Here is a 21623-nt window from a genome sequence, read left to right on the forward strand (position 1 = left end):
TTCTCCCTTTCTGCACCGAATACAGTAAAAGGGAGCCACCAGCCCTGAAGACAAGTGCACGCTGCCACTAGCCGCACGCTGCCATTAGCCACACGCCGATCTCGACAAACGGTCCCCCAGCCGCCCCACATCCGCAGCTCCGTGAAGAGGGGCGGCATCCCAACTCCGCGCGCTCACTCCTCCCGCCTCCCTTCACCACCGCTCACCGGCACACGGGAGGGCTGCACAATCCGGCCGCGTTTACAGGCGCCTGCGCCGCAGAAGACGCACAGGACGCGTCCAAAAACATGCCAGGAGGCTAGGAAGAGAGCACCTTTGAGATAAGCTCTTAAGAGGACAGTAGTCATTACGCATCCGTAACCGTTCTTAAGAACACAAAGCACACAAGTCCCAAATTGTTTACAAATTTAATGACTTACAAATCTGCACTTTTCAGCACAATGAACTTAAGGGTGGGTTTTTTTTTTAAAAAAAAATAAACAAAATTCCAGCATAATCGCTCTGCTAACACATCTATAGCTTTTTTTTTTAAAGAGTATTTACAGAACTGTAATGAAAAGTAAGACTTAAGCACATAAAAATTTAAGCAGAAAATAGCTTACAATTAAACTGGCAGTAACATAATATGGCTTCCTGACTGATCCGCAGAAAAGAGGGGATAGAAACTGTTACAAAAAGATTTATTTTTACATTTGCAGTTTTGCCCCAGCACCCCATGGTTTAGGAATCACTACACACAGACAAATCTATTAAAACAGATACCTACGCTGTATTTATAAACACATTAAAAGTGTATTTTGATAATACCGTAATTCAGTGATGGCTTTACAAAATCTGAGTGCAAATCAATTCACATTAAAACCCCGCAATTTCAGTCACTGAATTGATTTAAAAACTGGTTGTGACAACTAGGACTACTTTCTTGTTCTTGAACTTGTTCTCATGCTAGATCTCGTCCTCCTGTCCGTCCCTCCAGCAGTCCGAGTAGCCCTTACACCCTCTTTGCCACGTTCTTCTTTAGTTTTGTTTCTTTTTCCTCTTTGTAGCGATCTATTTTCATCGTTCTCTATTTGTACACAAAGAAAATTAACTGTAAATTTGTATCACAAATCAAACAGTTCATACAAAATTCAGTCTTTCGGTTACATCGTTTTTAAAGGAAATGTCCCTCACGACTACATTCCAAAGACTACATCTATGAATTCAACAAACCAGTTACAAACCCCATACTTCTGCACATCCAATATCCTTTAAGATAGATCCCTGAGGACTTCCAGCTATTTCTGAAAGTAGGTTAACATTAATGAGAGCACCAAAACCAATTAGCTACCATTTTCGCTAAAATTCCTTCTACTGATATATAAAACTAAAACACATCCAACACCAAAGAAAAATCCTGCAAAAATGAATATGTAGTAGCTGTTTCGGGGTGCAGATAAACCCAGAAAGTCAGGCTTTTAACTGTAACGACTAGACACTTACGTAGGGATCTAGACAGCACAGAAAGTTCAGCTGCTCCAAGAGATAAGCATCAACCCAAGCACCAGACATACCAACTGTCACTAACACCCGTGTGGGGAAGGATGACCTCCCTGGAAGAGAGACTACCCAGGCAGGTAGCAAAGCACCAGAAAGACGAGATCATTCCTTTGGCAGGGACATCCAGCACCATCCAGAAACGGGAACCAGCAAGTGAAACAAAAGGCAACTCAAGAAGCCAGGACAGATACATGGCAACCGAGACGGACGTGTTCTATGAGGGTAAGTACATGCACCAGGAAAGGGAAAGAGCCAAAGAGAAACGAAACGAAGGGCGTGGCCAAATCACAACGAGGTTTTTAACACAATTTGGCAGGAAATTCTTCAATACGCAGCCCTAAAGATTCATCACTATTCCATTTGCACACACTTATCTGATAATACTTTCTAATTGCATCGTGGTAGTTTTTAAAGCTACATCACATCAGGGTGAAAATTCCAGGGAATATTTTAGGTGTGTGCAGCAGGAGTTGGCTTGGGGAAAGCAAAAGAGTACAGGAGGAAACCAGAGACATGTGGGACTTTTGTGTCTTTTTAGCTCAGACACAGCTTCGAGCCCTTCTAGCACCAACTTCAAAAGGCAGCTGGTGACTAGTAAAGGTCCTCCAAAACCTACAGGTACAAAAGCGGGAGCTTGGATGGTATCTAGGAAAACCCAAGATGAACGCTGGGTGCTACAAGCGTGCGATTATCGCGTGCTGCCAGTAACGCCTTCTGCATGTAACTTAGTCACTGTATTTACTCTAAAACTACAATTTATTGTTATGGATTGAGAGAGGATATATTATAGAAGAGCACAAAGACATCTGAATATCCCGACAGAGGAAGAAAAAGTGATATTCCATAAAACTAATCCCTTCTACTTTGCAAAAACGTTGTTTCTGTACGACAGCACAGACTCTACTTACTTAAGCCTTGCTATACCCAAGACCTACTCTCCATCCATATGGGAGCACGGCAGCCCACAGTAATACTAGAATTTCGTACACGCTGTTGTTACATCGATAAATAACTGAGCTATACTTCAGAAAAAGAAAGCAAATTCATGCCTCACCTGATTTTAATTTTTTGGAGGCCAAGTCGTCTGCTGGCAACTGACATTTCCTTTTGCGAGAAGCGGAAGCTGCCCGTTGTGCAGGGTTAACCTCCTCTCCTTTTCCAGACTGATTACTTTTTTCAGAACCAGTGGATGTCAAACACGCATTCCGAGCTCCCGAAGCGTTACCATGTTCTGGCAGGTCGCTGTTTTTACAGAGAGAAGTAGCTGCCTCTGATGCGAATTCTATCTTTCTCCTTTTATTCCTCAATCGCCTCGTTTTCCCCTGGGACGAATGAATTTCTAGAGATGTTTCCTCACCTTCTTTATGAATCCTATTTTGACCTGTATCTTTGGGCGAGTCGGGTTTTTCCCTGAGAAGAGTGGAACTAGTCTCTTCAGATTTGGAAGAAATGGTTTTCTTCCTGCCCGCTCTTGATGGATTTTCTTCGGCAGATGGAGCTGCTTCCACAGGTATACTCTGTTGCTCTTCAGGAGTTTCCTTCTTGCCATCTTCCGGCAAACCTTGAAGCAAGGTGGAACTAACAGCCAGTGAAGTGACCTTTTGCTTTGAGTTCCCTTTTGAAAGATCCATTTTTTCTTGGGAAGTAGATTTTTCCAAAATCAGCTTTTTCGCTTCCTCACAATTGTTCTTTCTACCACTGTCTTTCGATAAGCCTCGTTTCCCCTGAACAAAATTTGTGGCTTCTAACAAGAGGTCAATTTCTTTCTTTCTGCCTTTTCTCTGTTCATTTTCTTTTACAGATGAATCAGAAGTTTCTAATGGAACATTTTGATCTTCTTTGGGAGCTGCTTCTTTACCGCTATCTGCTGGCAAGCCATGTTTTCCTCTAAGGGACATGTAATTAGTTGTGTGCGATGCCAGAGCAGTTTCCTTCCTTCTGGCCCTTCCTAACGGCTTCTCTTTTGCACAGGACACTGTTTCCAAAGGCGTATTTTGTTCTTCATTAGCACCCTCCTCTTTAGCACCAGGTTCTGACAAGCCACGTTTTCTCTGGAGAGATGAACCTCCTGCCTCTGCTGCCAGATCAGTGTTTTTCCTTTTGTCCCTCACTGACGCGTTTGCTTTTGCCTGCAAACTTTCATTTCCCAAAGCTGGATTTTGATCTTCTCTCTCAGTCATCTTTTTATCATCACCTTCCAGCAACCCACGTCTTCTTCTGATGGAAAGAGATCTAGATGTTTGTGACGCTGCAGTAACCTCTTGTCTTTTACCTCGTCTCAGTGCATTGTTTTCTGTTGAAGAGGGAGTAGCTTCCAAAGCTGAATCTTGCTCTTTTACACAAGCCTCATCTGTCCCATGATCTGCAATTAATGTTTGTTTTTCCAAAGTAGAACAAGCTATTTGTGGAATGGAATCAATTTGCCTTCTTCTGCTCCTCCTCACTTGTGAAGAAGGATTTTCTGAAGTCTCGTGTTGACCATCTTTGTAAGTCATTCCTTTGTCATCGCCGGGTAAACTCCTTTGGCCTTCAACTGCTTGGGAACTGGCTTCCTCAAGTTCAAAATTCACTTTTCTACCTCTGCCTCCTCTAGCTGCTGTTCCGTTTTGTTGTGCTCGATTCTCTTGCAGGATTTCAGTTTGGTTTGGTTTAAGTATTCCCTGCTCGTTTCTTGTCCGCTTTTGACGGCTATGAGCGAGACTGTCACTGCTTGCAGCAGGTCCTGATGGGCCAGTCGGGTTGTTCTGGTCCTTCGTGACTTGGTGCGTGTTCTTGACACCACCAGAGCTCAAAGAATCTTTGAGAGAGGCTTCATCCATTTCTGTTTCTGACTTGAGTTGGGGAGTAATCTGTTCTAGGTCATTTACATATTTGGTAAATTCGTCAGTCTTTTTCTCCAAAGAGTCATTTTTGCCTCTCCTGTTTCTAGTTCTGTTCGTTTCCTGTACTGCACTTCCGTTTGCTTCCAAGTTCAGCGCAGTACCTGGCATTTTGTTCACCTCTCCAGGTGACTCTGCCTCTAATCTTTGAGATGCCTCTGTTCTATTTTCCTGAGCATTTTCTCTTTTGTCTCCCTGAGATACTTTAATCCTATTTTTGATCTGCGACTGTGTTTCAGTACCAGTTTCAGCTGAAGTTTCCTCAGTTTTCTGAACGTTTTGTGTATTTTCAAGTGCCATCCCACAAATGTCTGCTTTTACTTCAGCTGAGTGCTTTCCAGCACTTCTTAAAGACTTCACTCTTTTCTCTGTTACCTTTATTTCAACTTTTGTTCCATTTTCAGATTCTTCCGCTGTGCCAGTCTCAGTGTCTTTGTCACAAGTCTGTTCGTTTCTTTCTATCGTCTTTGCTGATGGGTCTTTACGAAGCCTCCGTGTTGTCCTATTAAGGTCCTCTGAAGAAGCTTGTTCATTTCCAGCTCTTCTTCCTCTTTTAGATGGAATCAGCGGTTCTGCGTTTTCTACTCTTTTTACCCTTCTAGACCTCTTCTGAGGTGACAGAAGCATTTCTTCACTGTCTTCTACACCACCTTCATCAGATTTGTTTTCAGGTTTTTTTACATCTGTTTGCCCTTGACAATTCTCATTTTGGACGCTACTAGATACACTTACTGCCTTTATGGTTGGATCCTCTTCAGTTTCTAACACGACACTGATGCCACACTCCTGCAAAGTCTGTTTCATATTTGCAAGTTCTTTTCGTAGCACTGAAGAATCTCTGCCACAAGACTCAAAATTCTCACTTGGATGTTTCAGCTCCTTCGGTTCTTTCCTTCTGCTTCTTCCTGGTCTTTGAGTAGCTCCATGTGGTTCCACAGGTGAAACAATTTCATCTTTTTCTGGATCAGGGTGCTCTGAAACATTTTCTTCCTGTATGCGACGGTTTGCTGTCCTTCCTCTTCCTTCGTTTTTAGCTACTGAAGTTGAAGTACTGATCTCTCCCATCACCTCTCGGGTACTCTTTTCTCCCAGACTTTGCAGTTCCTTTAAATTTAAGTCCTTTTCACACTGCTCTGTTGAAGCGGGATGTACTCTTTTCCTTGATCTGCCCCTTGTTGGTCTCTGGGTAGACTGGTCTTCACTGGTCGATTCCTTCTGTTGAGAATCTTCACCGTGCGAAATATTTCCTTTATCTTCTGAAATAGGGGCTTTTTTTCCCACCCATTCAAAGTTTTTACATAGAAAAGAGCACAGAAGTTACACATTACTAGGCCTGATCAAAGAAACTGTGAGTTTTGATTTTCCTAACATAGTCATCTTGGCCAAACAAATCACACTTAATATTCTTAATTTAAAAAAAAGCAAACCAAAACAAAACAAATAATTATTTTAACCAACTCCTAGATTAAAGACCAGCCTTCTGATCAAAGATGTTTAGTTGGCAGGTGGCATTCACAGGTTTAAGCTACGTTCTTGAAAGTCTTTGCAAACAAAGATAATTTTAAGTAGAGCTTAACATCAGGTTTTTTACGGTGGTATGTTTGGACATGCCAATATTACCACACCAACAAACTACTACACCGCTACTTCCACATCGATAGAATTCCAGCACCTGGCGTTCATTATGGATGACCCCACAAATTCCATGAGCTATGCACGCGTCGTACTACGTATTTTTGAATTTCTAAAACGTATGTTAAAACGTCACAATAACACATGTTACTTTGTATATTCATTATTCATCCAGTTAAAGCAAAAGTATTTCTACTTACCATAACTATGACTGGAATTAGCAGAAGGAGGTGCAGTATCTTGTTGCTTAGAATCCGTAACATTTACTGATCCGACCTAAGGGAATAAACAACAATCAGTAAGTGCACATCTGACAGGACGAGAAATAATGGAGCCAGCCAATACAAAATTAAGTACAGTAACAGCTGAAAAAAAGTCTTGTCAAACACTTTTCTCTAAAAAGGTAATCAACTTAGTTTTGTAACTGCATCCGTGCATTTGATGTTAGCACAGAAACACATCAAACTTAATACTCGCCATCTGAACTAGTATAGCAGATTTTCAAGTGAAAGGTAACAAAACGCTGCATAGAGTTAAAAAAAGTATTGATTAAATCAGCTGAAAAGTCTAAAGGAATTTGGGGTACTGAAGCTGAATCATTTGAGTATTTTGTAGTGGTTTATTGTAGTTCTACACCGATGAGCACCAAGCTCAGTGATACTCGACATTTTACCTATGGATCTGGGAAGGAACATAAAAAACAATACTAATAAAATCCACAAATGACAAGAGTGATGAAGCTGTGGATTATAAGGTCAGAAGGTAACCCAGAGCAACCTCAGGAACCACTGAGGCAGGGTTCCTTCCAAGAAAATACAGATGAACACAGGCAACTGTACAGCGCTAAAGTTACCTCCGTAAAGGAGGCAGCCATTCAGGAAGCAACGAGTGAAAGGCTGAGGGGCAAGCAACTGACCACAGGGTAACGTGCTTTGTCGAACGCTCAACACTTTGGATGTGCAAAGAAAAAGAGAGCTCAAAATTTAACTTATAGCATATGAAGCAGATGTACCAAACAACCTTACGCCTTGCTTGTAAAAAGGAAGGCTGAGAAAATACTTGTTGATAGTTTGTAAGCGATTTAAAGGGCGCTTTAACCGCAACAGGAACAAGCGACCAGAAAAAAAGTGCTCAGATTCAAATTCATAAGCTACATCTCCTCGCTGGGGGGCATTCACCTGGACAAAGCTACCGTGGAGAAAAAGATTGCCATCTTCCCAGTTTTCAAATCAACAGGAGGTGCCTTTCTAGGAGGTATCTTTCCCTCCAGAGGATACAGGCATGACATACCTGAAGTGCTGTAGGAGGCCTAAGGATTCATTTCAACCGCAGGCCTCAAAGTCTAAATACATTCCTTCCAAAAGCTAAGGAAAAGTATTTTACCTTAATTTCCTCTGGTGTATCAAACATTTCTGTAACTCCAGCATAGTCCACTTCAAAATCGGATCGTTTCTGTTTGGGTTCTGCCATAAGCCTTTGCAGACCCACAAAATCATCAACTGGTTGATGCTTCTCTCGCGGAGTCTTCACTAATCTACTAATACCATATACATCTTCTACGGGTTCAGCTTTTTCTTTTGGTGTCTGGAAAATACGGCTGACCCCAATCATGTCTTCTACTGGTGGATATTTCAGCTTTGGAGTTTTCTCGATTAGATTAACATCTGACACATCGTTTACTGCTCCCCTTTTCTGTACCGGTGTCTTCAGCAATCTTCTAAAGGCAATTTCATCTGCGATAGGTTCCAACTCTTGCTGTGGGGTCCTCAGGAGCTGCTTGATGCCTGACAGGACCTCGACCGGCTCCGACTTCTGCTTCGGGGTCCTCAGGAGCCGCTTGATGCCCGACAAATCCTCTACAGGCTCTGATCTTTGCTTTGGGGTCCTCATGAGCCGTTTGACGCCCGACAAAGCCTCCACAGGCTCCGACTTCTGCTTCGGGGTCCTCAGGAGCCGCTTGATGCCCGACAGATCCTCCACAGGCTCTGATCTTTGCTTTGGGGTCCTCATGAGCCGCTTGACGCCCGACAAAGCCTCCACAGGCTCTGATCTTTGCTTCGGGGTCCTCATGAGACGCTTGACGCCCGACAAAGCCTCTACAGGCTCCGATTTCTGCTTCGGGGTCCTCAGGAGCCGCTTGACGCCCGACAAAGCCTCTACAGGCTCCATCTTCTGCTTTGGGGTCTTCATGAGCCGCTTGACGCCCGACAAAGCCTCTACAGGCTCCATCTTCTGCTTTGGGGTCTTCATGAGCCGCTTGACGCCCGACAAAGCCTCTACAGGCTCCGATTTCTGCTTTGGAGTCTTCATGAGCCGCTTGACGCCCGACAAAGCCTCTACAGGCTCCGATTTCTGCTTTGGAGTCTTCATGAGCCGCTTGACGCCCGACAAAGCCTCTACAGGCTCCATCTTCTGCTTTGGGGTCTTCATGAGCCGCTTGACGCCCGACAAAGCCTCTACAGGCTCCATCTTCTGCTTTGGAGTCCTCCTCCTACTTCCTGATTTCACCCGAGATGCTTGTTTTTCTGGAATTATTGACAAACTATCCACACCAATATTTTCTTCCAGCATAGCTTTTCTTTTTTCAGGAGTTTCTGTGGATACTGCATTGAAGATAGATTCTCGATACTCCCCTCTCAGAAAGCAACAAATGCCTGGACTATCTTGTTTCTGTTCTGAAGCATCTGAACTATTTAATGGTGACACCATCATCTCTCCTGAAATAAGCAGTAGATTTAGGTAATTTGTAAAAAGAATCAAGCAGAAAACCCAAGCATTCCAATTGCTGTATAAGTAAGTAAAATGGATTCAAACAGACAAGAGTCTTCTACAAACCAAAATCCAAAAACGTGCATCAACAATTGATTTGGTAATTAGCTTCTACAAGGCACAGAACACATTTAAACAAAGGACTGTAAAAAATGGGATTATTTTTTCTTAGTTAATCTGATACAAATATTGATGTTTTGTGTTGTCCCTGAAATTTCTAGTGGTGGAAGTGTTTTATTGCAAACTCTATTGTGTTTTGAAGCAATACCAGCCATAAATTATAAATTTTCACATTAAAAAACACATTTGACATTTCCAATACCAAGGAAGAAAAAAAATGACAACAGATTTTTGCAAAATTTGTATTGTAGAACCATAAAATATCTCAAGTTGGAAGGGACCCATAATGATCATCGAGTCCAACTCTCTGTTCCTCGCAGGACTATCTAAAACTAAGCCATAGGACTAACAGCATCATAAAAAATAAAATAAAATAAATAAACTAGATTTTTCAATGTGTGTTCCCTAAATCATGAAACCAAAAGATTCATGACATACAAAAGGATCAATGCCTATAGAATATACGATTAAGGGCTTGCTTGCTCACTGATTTAAGGAAAGCACTAATTAACAGGATTATTAACAGACATCTTGACATGGATGAGGATCATTCTACTAGTTCTTCCTTTCAAAGTAAGCACTTTATACTGGACTCCCTTCTGAACTTATAACAAGGTTTGTTACACCAAAGCCTATGTTCCTCAACATCTGAAACAAACCAAAAATACATTTCAACCATTATTACTATTTTAAATACTGGAGGATTTATTCTTGATTTTTCTTGATGTTTCAGTAGATGCCAGGTTTTGCTAAATCCTCAGGAAAACAGAATTTTAATTTCAAGAATTCTGAGTTATACAGGGACACAGTGACTGGTACGCAAGGTTATGAGCAAGAGACACACAAAGTACCATCTTAATACAAATATTTACAAACTTCCTAAAAAATTTTAAATAACTTTTTCTGGAAGATTACACAACCAGCTCTCCCTGCCATGAAGCTTTGTCACTGGATTTAGCCATATCCACAGACAACCAATTAAGGAAGTGCCACGCTTCAGGGCACAATTTGCCTGAAACAATACTTCAACATTTTGAAGTTTCACACCAAACAGAACGAACGAGAAAATAACACCTACTCAAAAAGTAACTGGAACTACAAAAACGTCTTTTACAACAGGATAAAAATCAACAGTTCCTTTTCTGTGTTGCCAGATGCTTCATCACAATCAAGTCTGCCTAGGCTGAGGCTATTCACCGTCTCAAACACCGCTATCCCCTAAATACACCTCAACATTTCTTTTCTTTTCAGATAACAAACCTACCACATTCTTCAGGTGTGTGCAATTCAGAGATTTCTGCTGCAGTACATGGTGGTGTAAAATCCATCCTCTGAACAGGGACCAAAGGTAATGGTTTTCCACTCTTGTTTTCCGGAGTTTGAAACATTTCAGTCACTCCTATAAATGATATTCAGAGAAACAAGCATAAGCTTTGACAAAAGAACTACACAGCTGGCAGAGTGAGCAACGGACTTTAGAAACGTACCTGTGAAGCTTTCATCCATGTTCATGTTGAGCTTCAAGACAGGATTTTTCACCACTTTAGGGACCTGTCCAGCCGTTCTGACTGTGGTGGAATATGCTCTACCTACAACTATTGTAGCAGGTGACTCTGCATGACCTGTACTGAAATGACCTTTTATTTTTCTTTCTGGAGTCTGCAGATGGGAAAGAAAAACAAACAAAAAAAGATAGTAAAAAGATAGTAAACAGATTCCTTTTATATAAAAATCTGCATTTCTTATATGCTGTAACAAAGACATCAACAGCCATCTAACATCATCCTAAAACCCCAAAAGCTTGCCGCTTCTGTAGCAAAATACCTAAAAGCTTTTTTGTGGTTATGCAAAACCAACCAAACGAAACATGAAAAAAGAGCAAGAATACATACCTTTGGCAACTGGGTTGTCTTCTTCAGGGATTTTCCTTTTTGGGCACTTCTTTTAACAGTCTTTGACTGTGGTCTTGCAACACCTAATTTTACCACGTCTGCCCAAGATCTCGCAACTAGAACGAAAAAAAAAAACCAAACCCCACTTTAATTCTCAGATATATAAATGGAAGTTCAGAATTATTTCTTTGGATCCAGTAGATTTGCTGCAGTTGAGCAGAGGAAAGTGGTGATTGTATCATCTGACAGCCCCTCTACTGAAGTGCTCTGTGAAACACTTTCACTTGGAAGATGGAAGATTTCACTTTCAGTTGAAGTTTAACGAAGAGTCCGAGTACCCAGTATGGCTTTCCACAACAAAAAACTTCATATTGTGCCAAACAGATGTTAGATCCTAGAACTGAATGCTGACCCAATTCTGTCCTCACTCTTTTTGTAAGTATCTAATTCTTCCCAACAGAAACTTGCCATGACCCTTTCAGTCTTTTTCATTATTATACCTCAACTTTTCCCTGGTGGGACACAAGATTTAACATCAGAGAAATGACTTCTAAGTGAAACATATCCAGCTTTTCTTTCACCACCCTCCCAAGGAATTTCATAGCCAGCTTATACAGCATTTAGATCTACACAGACCTCCCATAATTTCTGTTACATCACCTTTTCCTTGTAACATACTCTGAAGATTCCCAAGGCAAGGTTACCTTTATCACAGCATCACTCTGTGCACAGCAGAGGAATCGGGGAACTGGTTACAGCTGTGTCATAAATCAAGCTGTAAGTTAGGAGGACATCTGCCTCATTTACTTCAGAAATAGGCCATGAGAAGACAGGGATTTTGTAAAAGAAATGATTATTTTTTAAGTAGAGATAAAAAGGGGAATGCTGTTGCTGAAGAAAAGGGTATTATTCTTTTGTCAGAATTGCTGCGCAAGCTGGGGAAAGTCTGTAAATAAAAAGAACTTTAAAAAAGAGCCACGAAGAAAAACCTAACCTGCACCCATTTCACTCAAAAGACTAATACCACTTTCAGCTGAATTACCCAGGAACGATTGTGAAGGCTTGTGATTTTATCTCATCATGTAATAACGAGATCACCCTTGGGACACTGCATGTAGTATGTAGTTCAAAACTTTAAAACGATGATACAAAGTAGGAGATAGTAAAGAGCAGCAAAAATTCCTGAGTGAATGGTGGCGTTGATGGGAAGCTCCAAATTTGACTTTGGAAAAGTCAGATTGATTTAACTTAGGAAAACAGACGACAAAGACACCTTTCTTGAAACTTTCTTCAGAGACAAAAGATTCAAGAACCAGAGCTCCGCTATCATAAAGTTTCCAATACTGTCGAAATGATTTCAAACCATTTCAATACCCAATTCAAACATTCGACTTCACAATATTCAAACTAACACCCAGTTATCATTCTATTTTTTCATGGTATCTGTTATATACCCCTGTCAACAGATCAGTGCAGTCCAGTGGACAAAAGTTGGGAACAGCATATAAAGAGAGTAACAAAGAAAGCAAACTGAAGCTAGATTGCTACAAAGTGCACATTTTCAAACCAAAATTGTTCTAACTGATGCAATTTGATTTGGGTCAATACTGCTTGGACTCGAAGGATCACTACTGAAACTAACCTTGCCGAGAGAACCTTAATTCTACCATTTTTCAACTTCTGAACATTAAGATTTGTGTTCTAAATAGTTTTATATATGTTTTAGTAATTTGCTTTATGAATATGACCGAATGTAGGACCTTGCAACTCCCAGTTGTTTCCAACGAGCCCAACAACCATCAGAAGATGTGCCACGCATTCAGTGGCCTCTGCACAACGAAATAACAGCCCTACTGCAGTCTTATTTTAAAGCAATATTAAAAATTAACTGCTGAAACAAACCTAGTAAGTTGGCACTAGAAGCCCCACTCCTCCTTTTTGCGTTGATAACGGCTACAGCCCCGCTTCTCCTCTTCATGGGAGTGACCTTCAGAGCAAGCTGGGCATTTCTTAATCTGTCAGGTGTAGCCGTTAAAAAGGCTTTACCATCTTGATCAACACGAGAAGGTTTAGGTGATCTCACTCGGGCACCGCTTTTCTCCTTTGTATTCACATCTTCCACCACAGCATCGTTCTCTTCTGCAATCGGTAACGGCATCGTGACAAGAGAAACGGAGAAACGTCCTTTGGTGTAAGGGGCTGGAGAGCCTAAAGTAAAATCAGGCGTTGCCTTCCCAGAGCCCGGGGATGAGGCCGCTGGGGACTTCCGGGCTGGCAAATTTTTTGGTGACATTTTTTCTTTCTGCAAGTGTTCAGGAAGTTCCGGGTAGAAAGAAAAAAACCACATAAAGCGAAAATGTTACTGCACATGGCTGAACTACAAATGCTCATCTACACCTCTGACAAGTAAATACAGCAATATAAAATACCAAATACCATCAAATCATTTGAAAAAGCCTTAAATGTTAATTCTCTGAAAACAAACTTGTAACAACTTTTAAATGTCAAAACAGTCTCAAAAGACATGCGCAAATTCAGTTGAATAAATTAACTGAATTTATTATTCTACCTTATTCAAAAGTTTCGATCACATCAAGTACACTACACACGTTCTAACTGGTTTAAATCAACAGCAAATGCTTTCACCAAACCAGGTGGCAGCAGGTTGCCGCCAAACTACTGGCTTGTGTTCTGTTATTTACAGCAAAATGGAGCTTGTAGACGCTGCTGCGGAGCACAAGCATACAGAAACGTTCTCCCACACACGCATGAGAATGAGCAACAGCACGTGAGGTGAATAAAAACACACCTCCTGTATGAAGGCAGGTAGGTATAAAGGGTAAGCTGGGCCCTTTCCTACAACGGAGAATTTTAAAAGAATTCTGATTCAAATCTGCTGATTTCAAATACAATTTTAATTCACAACTAAAGTTTCCATTTCCCAACACACAGCTAACGAGGCTTACTACTCATTTTTAATTCATTTTTAGAAGTCTTAGGATTTATAAATTTTGTTCATGTCAATTGTCTTAGCAGCTTGATTAGTCTTACCTGGGCTGCAGAGTGCTTCAGCCCCTGAGCCTTTTTCAGAACTGCACGTGGCGAGTTTCCAAACGGCACGCTCAGTCTGGCTGGAGTCGCCCCTCTTTTAACGGGCGAGTTGGGAGGCAAACTTTTATCAAAAAGTTCTGGACTTAGATGACCACCAAAAGACACTCTCTTTCTTTTTCCTAAAGTCTGAAGTAACAAATCACCACTTTTCCTCTTCTGAGAGATCCTTTTTGTCTTGCCTAAAAATAACAATTGAAAACATTTCTATATATCCAAGAATCCAAGTCAACATTTAAACCAGAATGGAAAACGGGGCTTACTCAGGCATTTTCAAGTTGGAAACGTATCAGAAGGTAACTTACCTTAAAGAGAAATAGATTTCACTTTTATACATATTATTGTGCGTTTTTATGGCCAAATATAACTACATGATAAATATTTCAGAACTAATGTGTCAGCAACAAGTGGAAAAACTCTCACAAAAACGCCACGAGAATTTCCCCAAAACAAAACCAGCGAGGCAGGGGAGTCAACACATTTACCTGATTCTTCTCCAGCCAACAGGGCAGAACTGCTCGTTTCTGAGACAGCCTCGCTGCCTTTCGGTGTGGCGGTACTTCCAGAAGACCTTCTCTTTGATGACAACCTACGAGGTCTTATAACACCGGCATCCTCCAGACCTTGCTCCTGACGATACCCCTTCGTGGCCAGCTCGTCTTTAGTTCCACTGTCTTTTCTCTCTGTAGTCTGATCGTGATGATCTTCAACACCATTCTTCTCCAATGCTTTTGCCATCACCGGTCCAGAGGTCCTGCGCTTCCCCCTTGGTCTTCCAGAGTCGGATTTCTGATCAGCAGGAGATGCCAGGTCTGGCGTCAACGCTCCTGAAGCCGGTGTCTCTGAAAGGACACTTTTGTTTGAAAATTCTTTACTTTGCCTGTTATTTCTGCTGGGACTCGTGGGATTAGGCAAAGCAGCAGGAGTTTCAGGACGTCCCTCTTTGGAGTTAACAAAGTTTGCCTGATCGCAAGTTTCTCCCAGCGCTCCTTCTTTTACAGGTTTCCCTGGTGTGTGTTGTTTACTATTTCGTCTTTGTTTTAAGCCTTTACTTTCTGCCAAAGACAGTTGGTCGAGGCTATCACCGCTGCACACCGAATCTTCCCTTTGAGTTTCAGCTAAAATTTCTGAAAAAGATTTAAGTTTCAATGACACACATTGTCGAATTGTTGGAGTGTCGGTTCTCACAGGATTCATTCCACTATTTTCTGTAGTAGGCGACGTGAAACGAGACCGAGGACCCTTCCATCTGGATGTTGGTAAAGACAGAACGTATTTCTCCACTTCAGAAACATTTGCCACGTTTGTTGTTTGTGCTAGTCTATCCAGTGCTGTTACAGGGCCGCGTACTTTGTCTGCAAAACCCAAGCATTCTATAGAGCACTGCCGCAGTGAAAATGCTGCATTTCCATCATCCTTTTTGCTGGGTTTAGTTGCAGCTTCAGCACCTTTCGGTTTGCTTGGTGTACTTGGCTCCTTATGATCCTGCACGTGATGACTTCCACTGCTCTCTCTTGACACCTCCTTTGGAGCAGAAGTTCGAGGGCTTCTGGTAAAACTCTTCTTGGAAGCACTTCCTACAGCTGAGATCGGGTTAAGTTCTGAACCGATTGCTTCTTGACTTGTAGTTATTTTACACTCCTCAATGCTTTCGCTTCTGCCTCCTTCTTCCTCTTTAGTCCGGCTTCCCAGATCATTAAGACAACCCGATGATGACATTGGAGCACTTGGGGCTAGCAGAACACTCTTACCATCATCTTTCGCAGCTTGTCGAGACACTTTTCCCTCTTGCAGAAGTTTTTTCACATTAATCTCACGTTTCACTTTTTCATAGAGTTTACTAAAGGGAGACATTTCATTTTGCTGTTTATTAAATTGATGCATTCTGTGTGAAGACTTGGGTGTTTGGAGTTTGGTGGGTAAAGCTTTGGAAATATTTTCCGCCGTACTTTGTTTACTTTCACCAGCATTTTTTTCTTCACGCTCAGCATTATCTACAAAGTAAGCAAAGCAAAACAAAAAGGATGCAGCTACTTAAAAACTGCAGAACCACAAATAGGATTTTATCCCCATAAATAGGGATAAAAATGCCTTCCTTTCCTCTACCGAGATGGTCAAGCAGCGTTCAGGATACAGTACTATAACTACAGCTCTGTTAACAGTAACAATTCCTCTCATAATAGAAGCAATAGTATCTAAAAGTCAAAGTTTACGTTGTAAACTGGAATTTATCCCACATTCAGGCAAGGCACTTGGTATTTCACGCTTCCATTTCCCTTCGGAATCAAGGGCTCACAGACACCTTTCAGGGCTGCCACAAGACAAACCCACGAGCACAGAACTAAACAGCCTTTCAGGGCGGTTTTTGCCCTGCGTTTACACAGGGGCCACTTCGTGTGGGTTGCGGCAACGCTTCAGTGGGGTCAAGCCAGCCAAGAAAGCAGAGCTGCCGCTTCCCAGCTGAGACCCAGCGAGCGCCTGCACGGGCGCTGCCATCCGGAAACTGCACCCAAGGGGGCCTGAGGTCCCCGTTTTCCATGAGCAAGGGGCACACTCAGGCTGCCAGAGCTCAGCTGAGAGGCGGTGCCTTTTCAAGCCACAAGGAGCCGAGTCCTTGCGTACACCTACGCGGATGCAAGGTCTATTTCTCAACGCTGCGTCAGCGCGAAGGTCTGCCGAACAAAGGCTGATACACCTTAACTTCTCTTAATTGTGATGGGAAATCATCCACGTAAAGACGAAGGTAGAGACTCTGACACACAAGGAAAAGCCTGTCAGTTATCTTCTAGGAAAGGGGAAAAGAGTGGAGGGGGTAGGGAAGAGAGAGAGAGAGATGGGAAAGAAAAGGAAATTCCATTTCTATGAGAGCTTTTACCTAACCGCAAACAAGTACATCATATTTTTTTTTAACCGAGCTGACAAGTCGTTCCCTTAAAGCTGATGGAACGACAAAGCAAAGGCTGTAGTATCGTAGGACAGCGTTGGGGAACCTGTCACCCGAATCCTGGGAATCCTGATGCGCTCACAACCACCCGCTGAAACGGAACACGTGGAAACAGCCCGGGGGTTTTGCGCTGGAGCAAACAATTGTTCACAAAAATGAAACCTGCCCGCAGATAAATAGCCTCCATCAAACAAACCTTGTATCTTCCCATGAAAATCAGCATTATGGAAGACAAGAAGGATGGGAAGGGGAAGCCCTGACATTTAACCAGGCTGTTGGTCTATAACTACCCAGATTTAGTAGCGCTGGAAGATTTTTACTGGGTCCACATGAAATGGCTACTGTAAATGTTTATTTCATTCAGCAAAATTAACCTTTCCTATGTATCTCCAAAATTACACCTGTTTCAATGTCTTATTAGGAAAGACTATATGAAATAATGCAATATTTGCTCAAAAGGGATCTAGCTGTATTCTAGGCCAGCAGCAAGTTAAATTTCAATCACGAAGGTGAATTTGCCACATTGTACTTGTTCGATGCCGCCCAAAAGGAAAACGTAACAGGCAACTGTTGCACACAGCAGTTTTGACTGACATGTGTACTGCATTGGCACAGCTCGGGTACTGAGCTATAATCTTCGTAGACTGAATTTGCACAAATCACTTAAAGCCCTAGAAGTGGATTTTGCCAATTCCAGGCTAACTGTTACCGCCCGTTTGTCAGCATGTGATTAAACTGATCTCTCCTGGCAGGACTCAGCTCTGGTAAAACACAGCACCTAAGCGTGATGAGACAGGACACTGACATAGCAAGGTGGATTGTACTCAGACTGAAAAGTCTTAAAACACATTTCTTTAGCTCTTTTTCAACCTTGTTTTTCCCTCTCTGCTAAGAATAAATGCAGTTAAGGGAGAAGGAGGAAATAAAAGCCCCCATAAAACAGGTACCAACCTGAAGCTTGAAGACTTTTAGATCCTGGAGTTTGGTTGCGTAACAATTCCACTTCTGCCACCTGCTGAACATGAAGAACCTGTAAATTTGTACAATATTACAGCAGAGCAACAAAGATGTTACAGTTTAGCTTTCAACTGTACGTTGAAAAGAACTAGATTTACAAAAGAATGCATATAGTTTACTAAACAGGCTTAAAAGTATTGGAATGAAATCCTACAATATTTCAAAATTTAAGAACGTTGACCGATCTGCATTTAGGGCCCTATATAGCAAGAGTTTAAGTGTTGCTTTATCTTTAAAATTATTAGCTCTAAAAGCAGCTGTAGCATAAGAATATTGACAAGCACCTTTGAACCTCACCTTCTTACCAAACCCAGTGGAAAATTTTTATTTAAATAAGAGAACTACAACAGAAAAAAAATAAAACAAATCTTACAATAGCCACAGTACTCGGAGACTAACACTATCCCCTTTAAGGGAGAAAACTTTGCTGAGAACAAAAATAGGAACTAATGAAAATAAATTATTAAAAAGATAGGCTTAGTTTGATATTTATAAATTCCAACAACACATCAGCGTCCCAGCTCGTGGAACAACCGATTATTTTTTAAAAAAAAGAACGCTCATTCTCTAGGGCAAACTTCCCCACTTAAAGTACAAGGATATCCAATGTCTCTACTCTGCAGCTCCTGCATCCCATCCTCTCTTCGAAAAAGCCGATGATTAATTTTTAATAGCTTACCTGTATTAGTAACATCGTAGACCATTAGGTATCTATTACCAGAAACTGGCAAGTCTAAAATTAATAAATTATTAATTTTTTTAAGTGTTCATCTGAAGTTTATTTGTATTTTTCAACAGAATGATAGTCAATGGCTGAAAAAATCTATACCTGACTAGAAAGAGAACAAAGAGACAGAATACTGTATTGCTACTAACACCAACGTACTTGTAATAGATAAGACTATGGCCACAAAGTTACCTGCAGTGTTTCATCTTTTGAAGGTCTAGAGCTCCTCTTTCTTGGAGTTGATTGGAGAGGATATTCAAATCTGGAAGAAATATTTAAAAAGACAACCATTTTTTGTCAAAAAGCTGATGACTGAATTCCCATTATTAAAGAGAAACAACCTAGCGATAGTTGTCCGCTCCCATCAATACACACACCTCACTTTTAAAGGCTTTACCTACATCAAAATACTTCTAAATTTCCCCCTAAAAATTACTACCCTTGAAATAAAAATCAAAATGAGCTCTCTAGACAATTCTATCTTTATTGGTTTAACTTAACGTAATATAAAAATGATAAAACCAAAATCTTTAAGCAGCCCTGCCTTCTGAAGAAAGTCTGTAAGACATTGTAAGGAAATACAAAATAAACGAGATTAACTGCCGTTTCTGAAGATGCTAAAAGGACATTTTAGTTTTCCCCATCGATCTACAGCCATCTGCTCTATCTTCCCCCAGCAGCAAGAGCCTGGTTCCCCAGAGCTCTCTGCATTGCCCGGCTGCAGGACACGCTCTGGGATGGAGGCGTTAAGGGTTTGTCGTTGGCACGTACCTGAAAGAACGATCAATGATAGTCAAGACATCTCCATGTTTCAGAGGCACGGGTTGCTGAAAACAGCTACCATTCAGCTGCGTGGGATTCGCTGTACTTAAATTAGTCAATATTGCCTAAAAAGAAAACAAACATTTCAGTAGGCTGATGAGACGCAACCACGCGACGCCTGTGTCATTAAAATACGTTTCTCTCACCTCCTTGTTTTCATTCACTTCAATTTTACAATGTTCTTTGGAGACCTGAGGCAACTGGATGCGAATATCACATTCTGTTCTCCTGTGGGTGAAGAGACAATTGGAGTTTCAAGACACACAGAAACAGGAAAATCTGACTGCTAGAGAATTAGGTGATTTCCCAACTTCTCAGCTAATAATAGTACAGCAGCACGATACTTTCTTAAATCTGGGGACATGAAGAAAATGAACAACCCAAGTCTTCCAACTGCAGTGAAAAATAACAGGAGCTCACACTTGTACATCAGAGAATCCCTATTAGAAAAAAAAAATATATAAAATACCCAAATTAAGGAAAAACCAGTTCAGAACAAGCAGAGACAAGTCTGCAACAGGTATCTGGTGGTTTCAGATTAGTGTTTCCCAACTTGCAAGTTGCCCAAGACGTGTGGGATACTCTCAGAACACGCCAGCACGTGCTTTTCAGCACTTGTTACCAGCCCCGCCCCGGTCCCACCCGCACAGCCACCGTGACCTCCCGCGAGCTGCCAGCAAGCGCAAGCCCCGCTGCTGAGCGCACGGGCTTCCCTTCCTTCCCAGCCCGTGCCTAAAGCCTTTGACACGCCGGGGGGCTTTGGCAGCGAAAGCGCCAGCTGTCACACCAGGGGTACCAGCACCTCCCATCGAGGCAGCTGGCAGGAACTGGTGTTCGTACCAGGACGTGCCGCCTGGCTGAGCGGCTCTGGTGATGCCCAAGAACAGCGCTACCGGCACTGGAGGGCTTCCCATAGACTTTCACTATGCAATCTGATTCCGGGCTGTATAATTAGGTATTTAAGATATCTACCAGTCAGTAAAGTGCTGAACAGATCTACTTCAAGAGAATTACAAACATTTTATTTGAAGCCTATTTATAGCCAGGTGGTCTAGTCCAGTCTTCACATAAACTGTTCAGATACAACAGTTGTATCTTTTAATGTAAACAGCTGGATTAAGCTCAAAACCCAACACTCAACTGTATAAGTCAAAGCAGTTTCAAGACTACAGGAGGAGGTGTAAGTTCTTATTAACGTTTAATTCTAGATATTGGCTGATGTATTCCATTACTGAGGTTTCGGAGCACAAAAAAAAAAAAAAAAACACATTTAAAAAAAAAGGAGATCACCACTGATGTAACAAAGATGGTCGAACACAAGCCAGGTACCTCGCTTCTCTGCACTAGCCAACTGGATAAAAGGATACCGTCACTTCCTTGTCAACTGTGTACTACTTTTAACCCCTTTCCCAGATTTCCTTTGGCCAGAAAGAAGTGGCTCTGGCAAGGAAAGGATAAAAAGCAGTAACAAAAATTAAGTTCAGTCTTCTAGTCTTGCAATTAACCTTAGTCAAATATCACCTTCCCTCCCCTGGACATTTTTCACAGACAAACATACATTTACTTTTGCAAATACGTATTAAAAGACACGATCTGCAGGAAAAATATCACTAACAGTATTTCAAGGCATGTAAGCACTCAGCTAATCCTCACCTTCCAAATAAACAAGAACTTGCAGTGAGTGGAAAACTAATTCCATCAGTCCCGTTGCGTTTAATTACAACAACATTCCCAAAGAGCGGCATCTTCAAACGTAAGGAATCTTACCTACAAAAAAACGCCAAAATTACTCATCCAAACAATGCGTTACGTATTTACAAAAATAAATCAACTAATTATTTTTTTCTTAACTTCTGTTCAAGAGACATTTTTCCAACACACAGCAGGAGAATCTCGGTGCCGTTCACACGCGCTTGCCTGGGTAGAAAACTGGGAACTATCGACTGCGAGCAACCACCGTGATCACACACAGCGAGGCGAAAACATCTGCAGAAGCTGGAGCTCATACAGGGTGGCACCAGCAGCCATCACACGCTCAGGAAAATGCCCTTATGCTACTTTCACGCGTGCAACAGGCTTTGTGCCACCCACCAGAGCCTTTGCAAAGATTCAGGGCCAACACGTGCTGTATTTCATCCCGTAAGCCACTTAAAACCATTTTCACGCCAACAGTC

At 41.8% G+C, this 21623-nt stretch overlaps 1 protein-coding gene across 2 annotated transcripts; it reads right to left on the reverse strand.

Annotated features, from left to right (window-relative positions):
• Positions 1-914: 914 nt before the first annotated feature.
• On the reverse strand, positions 915-21194 carry MKI67 (marker of proliferation Ki-67). 2 transcript variants are annotated; one of them, XM_086467204.1, is made up of 15 exons: positions 21103-21194; positions 19596-19677; positions 19399-19514; positions 18820-18889; positions 17835-17913; positions 14425-15933; positions 13884-14121; positions 12734-13155; positions 10832-10947; positions 10427-10598; positions 10204-10338; positions 7434-8767; positions 6263-6326; positions 2594-5686; positions 915-1066 (listed from the first exon to the last, which is right to left on the reverse strand). In XM_086467204.1, exons 1-15 carry the CDS (start codon positions 21192-21194, stop codon positions 915-917), a joined length of 7674 nt encoding a protein of 2557 aa, XP_086323330.1. The 2 variants fall into 2 exon arrangements, with proteins under 2 accessions (XP_086323330.1, XP_086323331.1); XM_086467205.1 differs by having other exon boundaries at positions 2594-5674; positions 6251-6326; positions 12734-13133; positions 13883-14121.
• Positions 21195-21623: the final 429 nt, after the last annotated feature.

The sequence above is a fragment of the Leptosomus discolor genome, chromosome 6 (genome assembly GCF_034619465.1).
Source record: "Leptosomus discolor isolate bLepDis1 chromosome 6, bLepDis1.hap2, whole genome shotgun sequence".
Classification (NCBI taxonomy): Eukaryota; Metazoa; Chordata; class Aves; order Leptosomiformes; family Leptosomidae; genus Leptosomus; species Leptosomus discolor.

Excerpts from the sequence above, each read along its gene's own strand:
- MKI67 (XM_086467204.1), bottom strand. The coding sequence starts at position 21,194 with ATGCCGCTCTTTGGGAATGTTGTTGTAATTAAACGCAACGGGACTGAT. Across the intron at positions 10,339-10,426 it reads CATGGATGAAAGCTTCACAG|GAGTGACTGAAATGTTTCAA; the intron begins GTACGTTTCTAA and ends TATCATTTATAG. Across the intron at positions 1,067-2,593 it reads CTCCAAAAAATTAAAATCAG|AGAACGATGAAAATAGATCG; the intron begins GTGAGGCATGAA and ends GTGTACAAATAG.